Below are 18,791 nucleotides of genomic sequence, written 5' to 3' on the forward strand. Positions count from 1 at the left end.
AAGCCAAGACGCTTCAGCTGTTCTTTGTCACACGCTTTAAACAAGAAAACAGTCAGCAACACATTCGTTTGCATGAAGGTCGTCCCGTAAACGAAGGTTCTGTATGAAATCGAAAAACGAGGGCAATAAGATCGGGTTCTTATGTTATCTTGAACGCCTTTTAATGGCTGGAAGAAGAAGAATTTTCAATAGGCAAATTCCAACTTCTTAACTTTAACTAAATCCGTTCTTCAGTTTGATAAGATTATGTGTATAATGAAACAAAAGAACTGTACCACGTAAAGGACGAAATGATTTTATTGCTGATAAAAGGTTATGTTATGATATCCACTTCCACTACATATAATCAAATGTAAAAGACAACAATTTTTAAAAAAATTCTCCGTTCTTTGGTTTTTCCTCTTCTTCTTCTGGAACTATTTCTTCCTCCCACGCCTCATACATATGAAAATAACATTGTTTCAAAAAGATTTCCAAGCTAGGTTTGTTTTCCTCCAAAATACACGCAAAAAAAAAAGAAAGTTTTTAAAAGATAAAATTGTAACATCAAAAGCCGCCAAAGTAGAAATGACCAGTAAAAATAATTAATCAATTGAAAAGGCATCTACTTTGATTGAACTAAAAATTATTTGTTGAGGATGATTTTTCGGCCAGCGCCCATATTCTGGCCAGCCTGGGTAGCACCTTTGTTTGTTCCAGCTTGGAGACCAATGGCAGTTTTACCAGCCGCAATAACATCATCGGAGAACTCACGTTTGTTTTCTTCAGAAGGCTTGGGGCCCAACCACGGTCCACGCCACTCTGGATGCTTGTATGTCTGTTATGTGCGACGGAAATAGAAAATAATAATAATAATAAAAACAAAACAAACAAAAAATGGTTGGTGGCGAGAAAAGGCGGCGATGAACGTAAACATAAAAGCTTTCGGAAAGGCTGGTCGTAATACTACTAACCGTTCTGCCTAGAGCAAAGATGGTGGTAGTGACTTGGGAAATATCTTTCTTCTCCCAGAGATCGACTGTTTGGAAAACGTCTAATTCAGCTACTCCGTACGCCATGATCGCCTTCTGGAACCTAATGAAATCAAATCAAAATTACAGTTAAGGTACATGATAGGTGATGATGTTGAAGACTGCTATGGCATATAATTTCATACTTTTGGATGTTCTCCATCAGCTTGAATTGAGCACCGGATGTGTTAATCTTGGGGACAGATCCAGGTGCCAACTTGTTGATAAGCTGACAAAGGATCTGGCCATCACGAAGAGTGTCCTCGTACGGAGCTTGGAATTTCTCACCCAAAATTGTTTCGATCCATTCCTGAGCTTCACGTTCCTCTTCGGGGTTGCGCTTGGCGAAAATCTAAATGAGATAATCCAAGGCGTGAGAAAATGTTGGCCGGACAAGAACAAATGTTCCAATAAACTCTCAGATATGTACCTTGGCTTGAACTTGTCTTTGCAACATTTTTCTTGTTCGTTTTGAGTTAAGAGTCGAGATGCTCAGCAGTGAGGATATGAACGAGTCAGTTCTCGAAACTTGAAAGCCCACCAACTGATGATTGCAAGACGTGGAGCCATCACTTAAATAGGGGGGGGGGGGCAAGCACAGGCTTTGCCACAGTTTTAGTCAAGAACAAACTAATTGCCTCAGCATCAGAAATATCCTCCAATCAGCTAGCTCCTAGCCTCGAAAGAACCAGAGGCAAAAGTCAACATGAAATTTCAACACAACCCTGAAACGGTATATAGAGCAACAGGGGGAAAAAAGGCACTACGTGAGTGACTGAAAAGCAAATGGACAAAAAAAAAAGAAGAAAACGAGAGCGAGAAAAGATCCGAATTCTTCAAAAAATAAAATAAAATAATAAAAGATGTCCCAAAGTAGAAAGAAAGTCAAGGTCTTGCAGTCCTCTCCATAAGCTCGTGCCTAACCCTTCCAGAACATTACAACGTCCATGGGTATATATAAGAATAGGTCTACAAAATTCGTTTTCAAAATTTCAATATCAAGAACTACGCCCGAAAACGTTTGCCAATCCTGAAAATGAATGGAACGCTGAACAACAGATGTTATCACCAGTCTTCTACATGTAGATGGTTTGTCCAATGTATAATAAACATAAATTTGTATAAAAGGTTTCATGATATGTCGTTGAATCCGCTTAAAGCGTTGGCAATTATTACCTTTCCAAACGCTATTCACTTTCATGATGAAATGCTGCGGCGGGCTTCGCGCAACTACAATAGAAAGAGGTAGGCAGCGCATAACTGATGGCATAACTTATACGCCTCCCGCCTTCATATGCCGTATATTTCAGAAGAACCGCGTCCGCCCGTGCTCTGGATACGGGCCGGCGAAGTACTGGTATGCCACAATGCCCTAATCGTGCTATTCAGAGTATTACAGCTCAACAACTTTGGATGCCTTGCATTCTCTTGCGGGGTGTTAAACACTCGCCGTTTATGATCAATGCCAAAATAGACATAATGCTTCTCTTAATGATTGATCGGCATTCTAATGAGTTATTCATGAATTAACAGTGGATTTTGACGATGATTGGATTGATCAAATCAAGGAATATGTATATTAGCCTATTTGAAAAGCGATTGACTGATTCTGATGAAAGTGTTATGCATTCAGGGATGTGTCGGAGGGTACGTGACACGGTGTCGAAAAGAATCCCCGATAGCATGCGAACCAGACTTGAAAGTCAACAAATAAGTGTTAGTTTTTTAAGAAGTAGTGACTAGGCGAGACTAGAATAGTAGGTCGGATGGGAAGGGGAGGCGGGAAGAACAAAGTAAAAATAGAAGAGATGACAGCATATCTAAATTCAGCGTTCAAATTCCGCGCCCTCACTAGGTCACCATAAGAAGTCGTGTCAAATATCCCCCTAATATTATTGTCGCGTGATAGACTATGTCGTACCTCAGCACCCGCTATATAAAATTTGTCTATTGGTTCATGCAATATGTTCGAGCTCGTGGATTACAAAAATCATAGAAACGAACCGGTATTTTACATCACGGGACAAAACATATTTTTTTTTTTACAAAATTCTTTTGGCTCAGAATTATGCTGCCTAGAGTTTGTAGACGTGATGGGGAAAAACTCAGTTTCGAAATCTCTAGACCTGAAGATGAGGGCAGGCATGTCTGTCGTGGGTGGAGGAACAGCATAGTTCATAGCGATATGAGGTGTGCCGAAGGATACGATATGGGATACAAAATCTCTTAGCCTTGGCAGTGTCTAATGCCAAAAATATTTGCGCATTATCCGACATCATCTTTGATTTCGTTCGTACAAAAAAAGAACTGTTCGTCACTCAGCTGCTGTTTGTTTTGTTGGTTCGCTCAACCAAGTCAGCACGCAAAATGAATTAACCTCGTGTGCCAAATGGCCGCTTGCGGTGGCGACTGAGATCGACTGCCGATTGCACATTCTCTTTTTTTGTTGATAAAATGTTTCTTGTCCTTTCTTTTTCTCCGCAGTGAATATACTGTATAAGCTGGTCCGGATGGAAATCTCGATAACGCGTCAACAAGTCTCGTTGTCACGGTCAAACTAAATGGCGTACAAAAGCGTCTCTCTCACCATCTCGCTCCTTTCGGACGCTATATGCTTCCCTCTTTGTTTGTATGTTTGAAAATAAAAATAGCCTATCAGAAGATTGAATGGGGTATTATCGACATGATATCTTCAGTCGGTGATGCATGTTATCGAATCGTCATCATTTTAAGGCTTAAGGGGGATTTGAACGTCCATCCATCAAGTTTGATTAGCGTAACAGCCACTCTTGCTACCTACTTCGCTATTTGGCTTGATTTGTCTGTAAGAATAATCTTGCTTTATTGATTTAAAGCAATTAGTGTCATTAAGTAATGTACGAAAATATCATCGTCCAATCAGGGTTTGATTCGGTGGGACTACAATTATCCACAGTATTTTTCAGTGTGGTACATGAATGCTCATCATTTTGGACATTTTCGCGTCTTGATCAAGGACACATCAGCTTCTCAGCCGAACGCCGTAATCAGATGACCGATATAGTACATGTTGTGTTTACAAATAAAGCTGAAAATATTTCGTGAATCGATAAAATGACGCCTCATCCAGAGATTTAAGAATTACTACACTCGGGGTCCATTATATTTTCTTATAAACAGTGGATGATAAGCCAGGAAAGAAAACTGTATAAAAGTCTAGATAAACTGTTTTTCGACCCTTTTTTTTTATATTTGTCGTTTTGCAATGGTTTTGACCATTATTACCTATTCCATTTGATGTGGAGCTGACTATATCTAGTTTTAACTATTCACTTGACATTCAGCAAATTAGAATGTCATTAGGTACTCCAAAAGACACACTACCTTGGCAGAAAAAAGTTATGTCAGAAGTGGGATTTGAACCCACGCCTTCTATCGAAGACCAGAATACTTAGTAACCGATATGTATCGGCAAGCTGTTCGCTTGAGTCTGGCGCCTTAGACCGCTCGGCCATCCTGACATGTTTTAGCAGTAACAGAAAAAAAAGCAAACAAATTTCCCGTTACAACTGTCGAAACGGTGACGCTTGGGACTTATATGTTTGCAATTTCCGATTCATTTATTTTCGTTTTCTCGAATCCCGATGTTATCCCATGTTTTTCGAGTCTATCCGATCAACAGCCGGTTTCCGCCTTATGAACATATACAGAAAACACGTATGTTTTGCCTTTTGTATCGCATAATAGATATTTAAAATGGTTTGATTAATTGAAGTTGATATTATCCTGCTCACCACCTAATATTCCTATTTGCGGTTGTTTGGTCGGCCTAGAAAATCTTTTGGGTCTGATGGATAGCAATCGCAAGTCAATCAACGGCGAAAGAACCGTTCGGCTTCCGTTTCAGGCCTCTTTCGAACGCGGCCTATATTTCAGAGGACAAAATTCTAAAAGAACTGTTGCTATACTGAAAATAGAAAGCTGACACACCCCGCTGAGAACTCCAGCATGTTCCACCCATTGCTGAGTCACGCAACATAAATACATTCACACGCTACGCGAGATTAGTCACAATAATCAAAAAAGTTTCGGGAAGATTTCTCGCTCCTGTAATGTTGTTGTACAAAAACACACACAAAACAGAAACAAGTTCATTGCTGGGAGATACGAGATGTGCTATGTTTACAGTTTTCGAGATTCGGTAGGTCTAAACATTTTTGCCTTTATACAGTATATGTTTAAAACGCATCAAGTTACAGAGAGACGTATGGACCCATAACGATATTTAATTTGGGTTTGGTTTTTAAATCAAATATTGGTAAAATAATGTAAAGTGCCGATAATTTTCGAATGCGTGTCGACAGCTCAAAGTTTTTTATTTCACCGTAAGCTCATTAGTTATGAAACAAAATGACGGAAGGCTATATAATGTAAATTTTAGATGTATATACCATTTAGAGCTTTTGTTTGGCAGAGTTTACTGCATGTCAACTCTGTCGCGATAGATTTTATGGTACTGGCTGTTTCTTGGCGGAAAACCAGAGCAACAAAAGAAAGAAAAAGAACTAAAAATTTCTGTTTCGAAAGACTAATTGGTATTTATTGATACATAAGTCAGTTGCTGCGCACCAGTTATCACCGCAATAGAATTTTGTTTATTTGATTTTCGATCGCCTATAGTAATCTATTCTTTTAAATCTAATAATTTCTCTAATTTATCGTCGCCCTTATCTACTCATTCATCATAAGATCACAATTAATAAACTTACTGAAATAAAAAAAAATATGTTCTCAAATGAAAGAAAGTTAGTATATCGGCTATAAAGCATCCGTGTGGCCTATTCCATCCCTTAGTGCAAACCCATTTTCAATGAACGCGTGCATGTACAGTAAATAAACATATAAAGTAAAAGATGCGGTCTACGTTGAAAGGTCGTGATTGAAGTTGTTCCCAGGAAACCAGCAATTAGCCCAATCGATTTGGAGTATTCATAGTTGCTTTGCAATCTGATAGGTATTATTTCTAATACTTTGCAAATTGCGAATGGCAACATCGACGGCGATTGCAGATGGATGAGTAGATTTCCACGAATTAACGAGACTTATAATTTCCCAGATGTTAAGGCCCACACTTACACCCATGAGAGCGAAATTGAAAGCAGCTACCTTATACAGCTTCGCTATGTTACGTTTGACCAACTTAGCGTGTTCCTTAAAAAGCTCTGGAGTGCTCAGAAATTCGGACATAATTTGACGCTCAACGGCGGACAGGGATTGGCGGACCGTCTGTGCGGTTCTAGCTGGAAGGATACCTTCTCGTACGATGTTGACTGCATTGGCCATTTCAACTGCTTCTATTGCTCCTGTAGCCCTCAAAACCGTCACTGGTATGCTGGAACCGTGTTTGCTGATTTCCGATATGATTCTACTTGCGGCCGAATCTTCGATACCATATTTATTCTTGAGGAATTCCTTTGTACTTTCAATATAGGCAATGGCTACCGACATTTCTTCTTCAAATTGCTTAAATTGTCGATTAGTTTCTTCGAGAATTCGTGCCGCTCTGTCGTTGTAACTGTTTGTCTTTACGATATCATTTATGCCGGCACCGAGAGATGTGACTCCTCCGCCAACGGAAGCCACCAGCGAAGGAACAACCAAAAATGCTGATGCTCCACCAGTGAAGAAGGAAAACAAGAATCCAGCAATAACGCCTATGGTGCCAATGGTTCCGACAGAGGTTCCTACGGTTTGCACGATATTGGTATCCTTGTGGTGTTTGATTGCCCAGGACTTGATTTCTTCTAGCGATTCAATACTTTTATCTAATAGCAACACGGCACTCTCAACACGCGCTTTCAGGCTCTCTCGAGTCGGCTAAAATGATTAACCAAACGGAAAATTGGTTAAAAATTTATATTTAGCCCACAACACATTTTTAAGTGGAGGCAAAGAAAAATGTCTATTTACCAATTGCCGGTCAGGAGAAATGACACCAGTTTTACTTTGCGCAACAAGAAGCACAAGTATGAGCGTAAAAATTCGAGCAAACCGAGCCATTATTTCGTGTCATACAACTATGTTAATAGAAATAAAATTAACTTTAGAGAATGATGTGTGGAACTACTGAAATCCACTTATGCCAATGAGGCGGGCAGCTAGTAATGTATCATCTTACCGCCAACACATTGCTTATATAGCCGTTCTACATACCGCATATGCTTATCGTGTCTCTGTCCCGAAACGATGCATCGACATTTAAACCCAATCGCGCAGTAGCATTACTGAGGAGAAAAAGGATAGACCCTATTCCAACCAGTTCACGTCTACGTCAGGGTTAGACCTTTACACGACTTCAAGAAGAAACCTAATATGTTCTCACCATTTGGCCAGACGCAGGCTAGTACACGAAATACTAACTTATTTATCCAACAGACACTCAGACATGGGCTATGATAACCATATCACTTAAACCAAAAGACTTTCTTGCTCATAAACATCATGCAAAAAAAGGGAAAGGGAAATTAGCACAATGTGCGGTTTTTTCAAACTTCTTTCAACATCATTTGCAACCCATTTTTTACCGAAACTTTTCCCGTTAGAAAGCCAATCGATCCCCATTAGAGGGCGTATGGCGTGGTGCTGCCCTCAGCCGGCTCAGCGGCACAATTTTCATACTTTTCATAGATACAAAGAAAATCTGCCAAATTCGACATCTCATGGAATTCGACAAAAATGTCCCATCATAATCAAAATTGAACGCTGATTTTGATTAAGTGATTGGTTTTCTTGTTAATTCAAAAGTCGCTACAATTTTGCTTAAAATACATGAATTCCATTCAGAAATGAATGAAAATCACGAAAATCACATTCATTTTCCTATTGGTCTTATAGTTTTTGATTTAATCGTTAAAAACCCTAAATTAAGTTGTTGTGCTAACAGCATTGTTTTCATTAATTAAAGAAACGGCTGGTTTAACGAGAAAACCAATCACTAAATTGAAATCAGCGTTAAATTCCGATTATTACGTGTGATTTTTGGAGAATTTCAAGAGATGTCGTTTTTGGCCAAACTTCAAATTTTGCTTAAAATACATGAATTCGATTCAGAATTGAATGAAAATCACGAAAATCTGATTTATTTCATTATTGGTCTTATAGTTTTTGATTTAAACGTTAAAAACCCTAAATTAAGTTGTTGCGCTAACAGCACTGTTTTCGTTAATTTAAGAAACGGCTGGTTTAACGAGAAAAACAATCACTAAATCGAAATAAGCGTTCAAGTTTGATTATTCCGTGTGATTTTTGGAGCATTTCAAGAGATGTCGTTTTTGGCCGATTTTGACAAAAGTGGGAAGGCTATACCCTTCCCACTTTTTCATTTTGGGCCAAATTTCAAATCTTGCTTAAAATACATGAATTTGATTCAGAATTGAATTGAAATCACGAAAATCAGATTTATTTTTCTATTGTTTTTATAGTTTTTGATTTAAACGTTAAAAACCCTAAATTAAGTTGTTGCGCTAACAGGACTGTTTTCGTTAATTTAAGAAACGGCTGGTTTAACGAGAAAAACAATCACTAAATCGAAATAAGCGTTCAAGTTTGATTATTCCGTGTGATTTTTGGAGCATTTCAAGAGATGTCGTTTTTGGCCGATTTTGACAAAAGTGGGAAGGCTATACCCTTCCCACTTTTTCATTTTGGGCCAAATTTCAAATCTTGCTTAAAATACATGAATTTGATTCAGAATTGAATTGAAATCACGAAAATCAGATTTATTTTTCTATTGTTTTTATAGTTTTTGATTTAAACGTTAAAAACCCTAAATTAAGTTGTTGCGCTAACAGCACTGTTTTCGTTAATTTAAGAAACGGCTGGTTTAACGAGAAAACCAATCACTAAATCGAAATCAGCGTTCAATTTTTATTATTCCGTGTGTTTTTTGGAGCATTTCAAGAGATGTCGTTTTTGGCCGATTTTGACAAAAGTGGGAAGGCTATACCCTTCCCACTTTTTCATTTTGGGCCAAATTTCAAATCTTGCTTAAAATACATGAATTTGATTCAGAATTGAATTGAAATCACGAAAATCAGATTTATTTTTCTATTGTTTTTATAGTTTTTGATTTAAACGTTAAAAACCCTAAATTAAGTTGTTGCGCTAACAGGACTGTTTTCGTTAATTTAAGAAACGGCTGGTTTAACGAGAAAAACAATCACTAAATCGAAATAAGCGTTCAAGTTTGATTATTCCGTGTGATTTTTGGAGCATTTCAAGAGATGTCGTTTTTGGCCGATTTTGACAAAAGTGGGAAGGCTATACCCTTCCCACTTTTTCATTTTGGGCCAAATTTCAAATCTTGCTTAAAATACATGAATTTGATTCAGAATTGAATTGAAATCACGAAAATCAGATTTATTTTTCTATTGTTTTTATAGTTTTTGATTTAAACGTTAAAAACCCTAAATTAAGTTGTTGCGCTAACAGCACTGTTTTCGTTAATTTAAGAAACGGCTGGTTTAACGAGAAAACCAATCACTAAATCGAAATCAGCGTTCAATTTTTATTATTCCGTGTGTTTTTTGGAGCATTTCAAGAGATGTCGTTTTTGGCCGATTTTGACAAAAGTGGGAAGGCTATACCCTTCCCACTTTTTCATTTTGGGCCAAATTTCAAATCTTGCTTAAAATACATGAATTTGATTCAGAATTGAATTGAAATCACGAAAATCAGATTTATTTTTCTATTGTTTTTATAGTTTTTGATTTAAACGTTAAAAACCCTAAATTAAGTTGTTGCGCTAACAGCACTGTTTTCGTTAATTTAAGAAACGGCTGGTTTAACGAGAAAAACAATCACTAAATCGAAATAAGCGTTCAAGTTTGATTATTCCGTGTGATTTTTGGAGCATTTCAAGAGATGTCGTTTTTGGCCGATTTTGACAAAAGTGGGAAGGCTATACCCTTCCCACTTTTTCATTTTGGGCCAAATTTCAAATCTTGCTTAAAATACATGAATTTGATTCAGAATTGAATTGAAATCACGAAAATCAGATTTATTTTTCTATTGTTTTTATAGTTTTTGATTTAAACGTTAAAAACCCTAAATTAAGTTGTTGCGCTAACAGCACTGTTTTCGTTAATTTAAGAAACGGCTGGTTTAACGAGAAAACCAATCACTAAATCGAAATCAGCGTTCAATTTTTATTATTCCGTGTGTTTTTTGGAGCATTTCAAGAGATGTCGTTTTTGGCCGATTTTGACAAAAGTGGGAAGGCTATACCCTTCCCACTTTTTCATTTTTGGCCAAACTTCAAATTTTGCTTAAAATACATGAATTCGATTCAAAATTGAATGAAAATCACGAAAATCTGATTTATTTCATTATTGGTCTTATAGTTTTTGATTTAAACGTTAAAAACCCTAAATTAAGTTGTTGCGCTAACAGCACTGTTTTCGTTAATTTAAGAAACGGCTGATTTAACGAGAAAAACAATCACTAAATCGAAATAAGCGTTCAAGTTTGATTATTCCGTGTGATTTTTGGAGCATTTCAAGAGATGTCGTTTTTGGCCGATTTTGACAAAAGTGGGAAGGCTATACCCTTCCCACTTTTTCATTTTGGGCCAAATTTCAAATCTTGCTTAAAATACATGAATTTGATTCAGAATTGAATTGAAATCACGAAAATCAGATTTATTTTTCTATTGTTTTTATAGTTTTTGATTTAAACGTTAAAAACCCTAAATTAAGTTGTTGCGCTAACCGCACTGTTTTCGTTAATTTAAGAAACGGCTGGTTTAACGAGAAAACCAATCACTAAATCGAAATAAGCGTTCAAGTTTGATTATTCCGTGTGATTTTTGGAGCATTTCAAGAGATGTCGTTTTTGGCCGATTTTGACAAAAGTGGGAAGGCTATACCCTTCCCACTTTTTCATTTTTGGCCAAACTTCAAATTTTGCTTAAAATAAATGAATACGATTCAGAATTGAATGAAAATCACGAAAATCTGATTTATTTCATTATTGGTCTTATAGTTTTTGATTTAAACGTTAAAAACCCTAAATTAAGTTGTTGCGCTAACAGCACTGTTTTCGTTAATTTAAAAAACGGCTGGTTTAACGAGAAAAACAATCACTAAATCGAAATAAGCGTTCAAGTTTGATTATTCCGTGTGATTTTTGGAGCATTTCAAGAGATGTCGTTTTTGGCCGATTTTGACAAAAGTGGGAAGGCTATACCCTTCCCACTTTTTCATTTTTGGCCAAACTTCAAATTTTGCTTAAAATAAATGAATACGATTCAGAATTGAATGAAAATCACGAAAATCTGATTTATTTCATTATTGGTCTTATAGTTTTTGATTTAAACGTTAAAAACCCTAAATTAAGTTGTTGCGCTAACAGCACTGTTTTCGTTAATTTAAGAAACGGCTGATTTAACGAGAAAAACAATCACTAAATCGAAATAAGCGTTCAAGTTTGATTATTCCGTGTGATTTTTGGAGAATTTCAAGAGATGTCGTTTTTGTCCGATTTTGACAAAAGTGGGAAGGCTATACCCTTGGATACGGGATGAAGCGGGGAGGATTACCGCACGCTTCGTCTTCATAGTACGTACGTACATGGATACGTTGTCAGTTTTGCCGTAAGGACAAACGGTTTCCGAGATTCTATGGCGAATTGGCGACCAGGCCGGACCCTATCGGGAACTTCCTGAACGGAGTGAGGGCCCCTAGTTTTAGCCGCCATACATGTTTAATTAGCTTGTCTTCTATAGAGGGCGTTTGTGCGCTACGGCCTAGAAGAGACCCTGATCTGTGTAGTCTGTATGGTTTCTGGTATCGTTTGCCGCTAGATGTCAGCATAGCTGGGTGGGTTGGCACTCGGAAAAAGCGCAAGAAAATACCCGAAACCCCTTGCCATAGTTTGAATTAGACTAGTATTTAAAAAACGTAAACAAAAGGGACGAATTAATTGTAAACGAGGTTCTCATGATTGTGGGGGCTGATTGGGACTATGGAGCCAATACACTGACCCATTGCTAATCCATACCTATAGTAATTTTGCACACAGTAGGATAAGTTACTCAACATTCCTAACCCCAAAATCCCTTTTGGGAAATTTGAAAGAAAATAATGGAAATCTGATAAGTGTATTTGGCATGGAAAAAGAATCGCCGAGCCATGTGGAAGTGTCTTTAGGGGGAAATGAAACTAAATTTAGGGACACAGCTGAACATAAATTAAATTCTGTAAACGGATTTTAGTGTACGAACCTACTAATGAATGAATGAATGAATGAATGAATGATGATTTCATCTCAACTGATGTTTTCATATCATGAATTACGAATAAGAGGGTGAGGATGAAGAGGGAGGGAATAAATCAACAAGACACAAGAAATCACAAGTTATAAAGCCCTGTGTGTCGTGGCTTTTCCGAGTCTCTTCTTCGGTGTTCGTGTACCATTTGAAGCGCCTCGGAGCAGACCCGACTTGTTTTCCCTTCTCTCGTAAGTGTCGTGGCAGTTAAATTTGTTGTAATCATGCTTGGCACGTAACTGCAGTTGACTGTTCCTGACGCAGGAAGATCTGATAACGACAAACTGGAAAAAGTGGTTTGACGAACACAAATTCCATAGCCAAGGAGAATTCCAAAATGTAGAGTTGCCTATCAACTCAATTTTTCCGTAGCATCGATTCTTTTTTTTTGTTTTGTTTTGTTTTTTTTTGTTTTGTTTGTTGTTTGTTTTTGTATTTTATTTTAATTAAAAGTGTTGTGTTCCTCACTCCACCGAACGAGCGACTTTGCAACCTTATTAAGACGGAAAAACGGGACCGAAAACGACGTAAGAAGGGCGGTGAGGAGAGGGAGTAAGACGGTGAACTGGCGACGACAGATATCACTTGCTTTCGATATCGAAATCGAGAACGAGCAGTTTAGTCTCTTCTGTGCCATTTCGGCTTCCTACTGCACACACCAGGCGTGTTTCATCGGCTCTGATCCTCCAAACGACACCTCCACTGCCGCCACTGTCCAAAGAAACCAAATTCCGGATGAATTCGCCTAGAGCAGCGTGTAAAAAAAAATAACGTTCGATTAATTTCGCGTTGTTCAAAACAAAAATGTTAAGCATTAAAAATATACCTGTTTTGACATCCCATAACTTAACCGTCCCATCATCTGAGGAAGTTATGACAAACTTATTGTTAAACTGAAGACACGTGACAGCCGATTGGTGCTTGTTGGCTCCTGAAAAATAGTTGGCATTTACGAGTTGAACAATGACCCAGTTCCATAATAGAAAAGTTTACCTGAAAGAGTTTGAAGGCATTTGCCGCTAATTATATCCCAAACTTTAACTGTGGAGTCGGCATTCCCTGAGACGAGGATGTTATTGCGTAGCTCCATCCCGGACGTGAGCGACTGGTGACCCATTAACGTGTGCTTGCATGCCCCTGTCTCGGCATCCCACACTCGGATGCTTGTATCCAGAGACCCGCTGACTACGTGGATGCCGTCAAACTGAATATCAATTTGCGATGAATATTAGATATCAATAAAATCAAATTGGAAACGTTAATATCTAATTACCTGTAGTGAGTAAACCCGATTGGTGTGACCCTGAAGAGTGTGAAGACATTCCTCCCTTTCGGGATCCCACACTTTCACTGTATAGTCATAGGCTCCACTCACCACCAGTCGCCCATCATATTGCACACAGCGAACAGCAGCAACATGCCCGACAAGAACGTGTAAACACTCGCCAGTCTCCACGTCCCACACACGTAACGTGGCATCACGTGATCCACTCACCACTCTATTAGAGTATTGATGTTATTAAGTCAGTTTGACTGTGGCAAAAGGTACTGTAACTCTAATGAGTAAAAGCAAAAAAAAAAAAAAAAAACTTACTTATTTCCGTGTAAATGCATGCAACGGACAGTGGATGTGTGGCCGTATAATGTGTGCAAACATTGTCCGGACTCAGCGTTCCAGACTTTTAACGTTCTGTCTGTACTTCCGCTGACTATTATATTTCCCTGCATCTGGGAAGACCAAACGCCTCCTGTATGACCCTGTAAGGTCCTCATGCACTGTCGAGTGAAACAAAAATTAATGATTTTTCTTGGTCTCATAATAATTTGTTCACGATTTCGTTAATTGCAGTTTTTTTTTTTTTTTTTTAGATAGGCACACATTAAATACCTTTCCAGTAGTAGCCGACCAGACTTTGAGCGTGTTGTCATCAGATCCCGAAACGATGCGATTGCCGCAAAATTGTAAGCAAGTGATGACGTGATCGTCGTGGCCTTTCAATACCCTTGGCTGCGGTACCGGTCTCACTCGCCAATTCAACTCAATATTTCGATGACGCATATAAGTCGCCTGAAAGAAAGGTTTTGATTCAGATTCCCAACTCAATGATCCTGGATTATTCACCTTCCACGGCGACGGAGTGATAATTGGCGCAGTGCTTTGGCTGGATCCAGTGGGGGAAGAAAGACCACAACTGAGACTTGAGTGTTGGGAAGATCCGCGAAGACGTCGCTTGTTGAGAGTATCGCGCACGTCATCGATACCCGCTTCACGACATTTCTCTCTCCAAAGGAGATTATCCTCTGCTAGCACTCGCCAACATCGACAGGTTTGTGCGGCGCGAGTCAAGTCACGAGGCGTGAGGAAACTAAGAACATACAGAGCCAGCTCTTTGGGCAACAGCGATATGAAATCGCGTTGAAACTGTGGTTCAATAACAGCCATCATGTGACGCACCTGGGTGGGTTCACACAGCTCGATCAGCTGGTCAATGGCACATAAACGCTCAGCGTTCGACCAGTACTAAAAAAAATGCCTATTATTAGTATCAAATTCACCAGATGATTATGAAAAACAATAACAATTACTTGGAAAGTGTGAAGCCATTGACAAAAACCTGGTGGAGGATTGTCTTTCGAAGGGATTGGATTACGGTGAACATGGCAGTAGACTGAGGAGGAAGATGAATCTACACCTTCACTCCTTCGACATGTCTTTTTCTCCGTGGCTACTTCGGCAGACATCTCCACTGTTGACTCCGACTTCCGCTTGGTCTAAGACACGACTTGGATTGCACATCACGTTTATTTATTCAATAATAACACATCAAAGACTTACCGCTCCGGGTCTGACAACATCTTCATTCTCCGATGTAGGTGATCCTTCTTTAAGGGACACATTGCTGGCATCAATGGCAGGTGCGGTGGGTGTCGACGAGGTAGGAGTCGTGGGGAGAGGTGAAGGCGACTGAATGATGCTGTCACTGCTGCGAGTTTGTCGAAGCGAAGGCGATTTGCCAACCGGCAGTGGATTTATTCTGCTTGTCGATCGGCGCTGCCTCAAACGGCAAGCACCCCATTCGTTGCTGCTGCTGCTACCACTGTCGTTTTGCTGATCTTCAGTTGCGTTATCACTTGAACTAGATATCACTGGTGTGGTGCTCGGAGTTGGTTGAGCGCTTGCATTATCACTACTTCTGGGGCAATAAAATTGGTTAAATAGAAGTAAACCAATTTTTCATTACAGTGGGTTGGCAACTTTGTACAAAACTAAGCAAATGATGAAACAGGCTAACCTACCCGCAGGGCAAAACAAAAGATGTGGCAAGCTTTTTTTCAATTTACCTATTCCGAGTGTTGGTTTTCCTGGCATTCACCTGAGACGACTGAGCTGGAGCGGAAACTGTCAGGATCTGGCGGTTGGCTTCAATTAGGTTAGTCCCCACTCCTGGAGCCAGACTCAGATCTTCGATAGATGTAAATCCTCCAAGAGACTAGGAATAAGAAAGAAAGAGTAAAGAACTGCAACACTGGATGTAGTGTTGGCTAAATTGTTAACTTACATTTCTGGTTTCCACAATGGCTTCAGCTCTACTACGTCCTACACCAACAAGAGTGGAGAGCTCTTCAACGGTAGCTACATTTATGTCTACCAGGTTTCTCTGAGCAGGACTTTCATTAACAGTATCGCCCATGCCCCTCCCACTAATCCGTCCTCTGGACGCTGGCATATATAAACTTTTGCTGGTTTCAGACTGCTATACAAGCTAGAGAGTGAGAAGCTGGGCTATTACTAGGAAACCAAAACACAGCTGCCTAGGCAACAACTCATATCCTCAATTAAACACTAGCCATTTCATCTGCCAAAGAAGATTCAATGTTGTTAATTGTATGCAACCATTTTCACATTACTGAAAACAACATAAAAGTTGACTTTACTTACCGTTAACGAAACTCCAGTTTCAAGTGCAGACGGAAAATTACGGCACTAGTCGAAAGATGTAATTGAAATTTCAGAAAAATCCTTTTAATGATATGGGCGAGGGCTTGATGGTATGTAGTGTTTTGGGAACAAGGGCAGACCTTTAAAAATGCGCTTTTGAAACTATGCCGCCAGCACGACTGACAAAAACAACTAAATCAAATAAAGGATTTAAAATAGAACAAAAAGCTAGCACTAAAATGTTGCGGGCATTTCGATTTCACAGAGAGCGTGAATAAGGAAAATTTTTTTACACGAGGATCAGCATCAAAGAAATTATGTGTTCACACGAATGGTGAAGCCGAAGACAGAACCATAGCGATATGCTATGTGATAAAAGCGTTGCCAGACTTGCGCTAAGATTCTCAGTTGCCGTACGCGCCGAGTACGGTAAATCTGCGAAGAAGCAGTTGATCCAGCCATCCAGCCTCGCCAGTTTACGCGTTCGCTTCATTATTTTTATCTGCTGATATACATAATCGTATATTTTAAAATAACTTTTTTGCAATTTTGATAACACGAGAGCAGTAGCGTTCTTAATTTTCTTGTTATTTTAAGAATTTTAGTAGTTGGTATACTCACTAGTAGCTTTTAACCTTTCCCGCCTACTTTCCATTGTATCCCACCCCTCTAACTGGTGTCTCTTCACCCGGTTGCAATATCGGCAACGAACGTACCTTTTTTTTTTATAAAGGTATTTTACACTCTTCAGTCTTCACTACTTCAAACTTCAACGGATCATAGTCACCTTTCATAGAATTCCCCTCTTAAACATTTCCCCCCTTGGCATTGTACGCCAGCCCTTTACCGAGTCGAATAAAATGTAGTCGAAATTTCAATAACAACGGTTCGGTATACATTGTTTGGTGTAAGTCTGTTTTTTCATCCTTTTACCAAGAAGATAACACGGAACGTTTGCAAGCATTTGAATCCAAAATCAAACTATATTTTTACATTACTTATTTATTTCACGCTAGTTTTTAATGTATTAGCTCTGTGTGTATCAAAAGCCCGGGAATATTCGGATTGAAACGTGAGCTTTTTACATCCATCGCTAGATGACTGTGAACGCTAAATTTTACAACAACAAAAAACCCTAAAAATCTCTATTTTTCACAAGAAAAAAAAAGCTAAATTAAAACAAACATTGAAACCGTAATGCCTTACATTCAATATTAGTAGACAACGATTTCCCAATTATGAGTTTCAATTGATATTTCAATTTTTTACAACGTATGGAATCATTTAAAAACAACTTACCATTTAGAACAAGATGTCGCGAAATGTACAAATCGAAAATGTAATCAAAACAAATACAATCCCCATCAAGCCAATTTTCATTCAGGTAAATCTTAATCGCGTTGCTTGAAAATAAAACTTCGTCCATATCGAAAGTCCTAAATGGTCGGGCGTGAAACTTTTTGGGTCACTACAAGAAAACCATATCTGTAGGGATAGTATACAGACTTTAAACCAAATCAGTTTTGATTTTATATTCATGCAATGGCCGTTCCCCTACTCTGCTCAACTTAATGACCGTGACATCATTAAAACTGGAGTTTATCTTTCTCTCAGTTATATTGGCACCGATAAGTTTGAAGAAGTTAAACTGCTAAGCAAGCAAAATATAGGCCATATCTCGTCTTGTATGGTCAAACATAACTTTCCGCTTTCATTTGCACTCCACCGTCCGTTTGATTCTTCGTCTCCTCAATCTGGGATGATCATGAAAAATACAAAAAAAAAGCTTGTTCATATGCCTACGTGCGTTCTGGTCTTGGAAAGTTTATCTTTTTCCTAGTTTAGAATCGGGCATGGTTCATGAAATTGTAATTTTACCTGATCGGCAACATGTGCGCAACAAGGTTGTTTTGCGACTTTGAACGAATGACGATCGTACTCGGCCAACTACAAACAATCGAGTGCAATCGATACGCACGATAAATCCACGTAGCATATAACTCGCATAGTAATCCCGTCAATTGATCTCTTTTATCTTCGATGAACGCGATCAACTTGTCATGAGGGTTATTCTGTTTGTTACCACAGCCATTCAAATGGTTGATCCACACGCTATAAAAACACGTGATCGGATATCTTGACAGTGAAACGCGTCAAAAGCCACATAAAACCACAAGAGCATTACGATATTGAGGATTAATGATTTGCGTCATTCAGAGATATACGAAGAATATACACTGTACGCAAGATCACGTCAGCCTTTTATTTTTATTTTCTTTTGAAATGCAATAGTCCAGTGCAAACACTAACTCGGTCGTTTATTACACGGCTGGCATAAAACCCTTGTAAAACGCATATCACCGCCGTCTTGATCATTGCTCATACATCAACTAACGTGTTGTCAACAACATAATAAAACACGGGAGTGCGAAGGCTTAACGGGGATCAGTCAGAAGATAAGGAATTTTAATTTGAGACACATGGCCTCACGCAGCATGTCACGTTGCACGATTTTGAAATAGAAGATAAGCCAATG

General features: G+C 38.8%; 3 protein-coding genes and 1 non-coding gene across 5 annotated transcripts; all 4 read right to left on the minus strand.

The window, feature by feature from the left end:
• Nucleotides 1–279: 279 nt before the first annotated feature.
• LOC116924965 (muscle-specific protein 20) lies at nt 280–1,602 on the minus strand. Its single transcript, XM_032931592.2, has 4 exons — nt 1,441–1,602; nt 1,157–1,362; nt 954–1,074; nt 280–817 (listed from the first exon to the last, which is right to left on the minus strand). Exons 1-4 carry the CDS (start codon nt 1,465–1,467, stop codon nt 626–628), a joined length of 546 nt encoding a protein of 181 aa, XP_032787483.1. The 5' UTR covers nt 1,468–1,602; the 3' UTR covers nt 280–625.
• A 2,789-nt stretch (nt 1,603–4,391) lies between these two features.
• Nucleotides 4,392–4,510, minus strand: Trnal-caa. Its single transcript has 2 exons — nt 4,473–4,510; nt 4,392–4,437 (listed from the first exon to the last, which is right to left on the minus strand). It is a non-coding gene; the product is annotated as a tRNA-Leu (tRNA).
• An 838-nt stretch (nt 4,511–5,348) lies between these two features.
• On the minus strand, nt 5,349–7,166 carry LOC116924962. The gene is made up of 2 exons (XM_032931588.2): nt 6,960–7,166; nt 5,349–6,866 (listed from the first exon to the last, which is right to left on the minus strand). The coding sequence occupies exons 1-2, from the start codon at nt 7,047–7,049 to the stop codon at nt 5,979–5,981; spliced, it is 978 nt and encodes a 325-aa protein (XP_032787479.2). The 5' UTR covers nt 7,050–7,166; the 3' UTR covers nt 5,349–5,978.
• Nucleotides 7,167–12,128: 4,962 nt separating this feature from the next.
• LOC116924966 (F-box/WD repeat-containing protein 7) lies at nt 12,129–16,637 on the minus strand. Of its 2 annotated transcripts, none has more exons than XM_045175358.1 (12): nt 16,256–16,637; nt 15,876–16,172; nt 15,658–15,806; nt 15,152–15,506; nt 14,902–15,087; nt 14,438–14,836; nt 14,204–14,383; nt 13,910–14,091; nt 13,589–13,814; nt 13,309–13,519; nt 13,142–13,246; nt 12,129–13,060 (listed from the first exon to the last, which is right to left on the minus strand). In XM_045175358.1, exons 2-12 carry the CDS (start codon nt 16,041–16,043, stop codon nt 12,897–12,899), a joined length of 2,325 nt encoding a protein of 774 aa, XP_045031293.1. In that variant the 5' UTR covers nt 16,044–16,172; nt 16,256–16,637; the 3' UTR covers nt 12,129–12,896. The 2 variants fall into 2 exon arrangements, with proteins under 2 accessions (XP_045031293.1, XP_032787484.1); XM_032931593.2 differs by having other exon boundaries at nt 15,152–15,509.
• Between the last annotated feature and the right edge of the window lie 2,154 nt (nt 16,638–18,791).

The sequence above is a fragment of the Daphnia magna genome, linkage group LG6 (assembly GCF_020631705.1).
Source record: "Daphnia magna isolate NIES linkage group LG6, ASM2063170v1.1, whole genome shotgun sequence".
In the NCBI taxonomy this organism is placed as follows: Eukaryota; Metazoa; Arthropoda; class Branchiopoda; order Diplostraca; family Daphniidae; genus Daphnia; species Daphnia magna.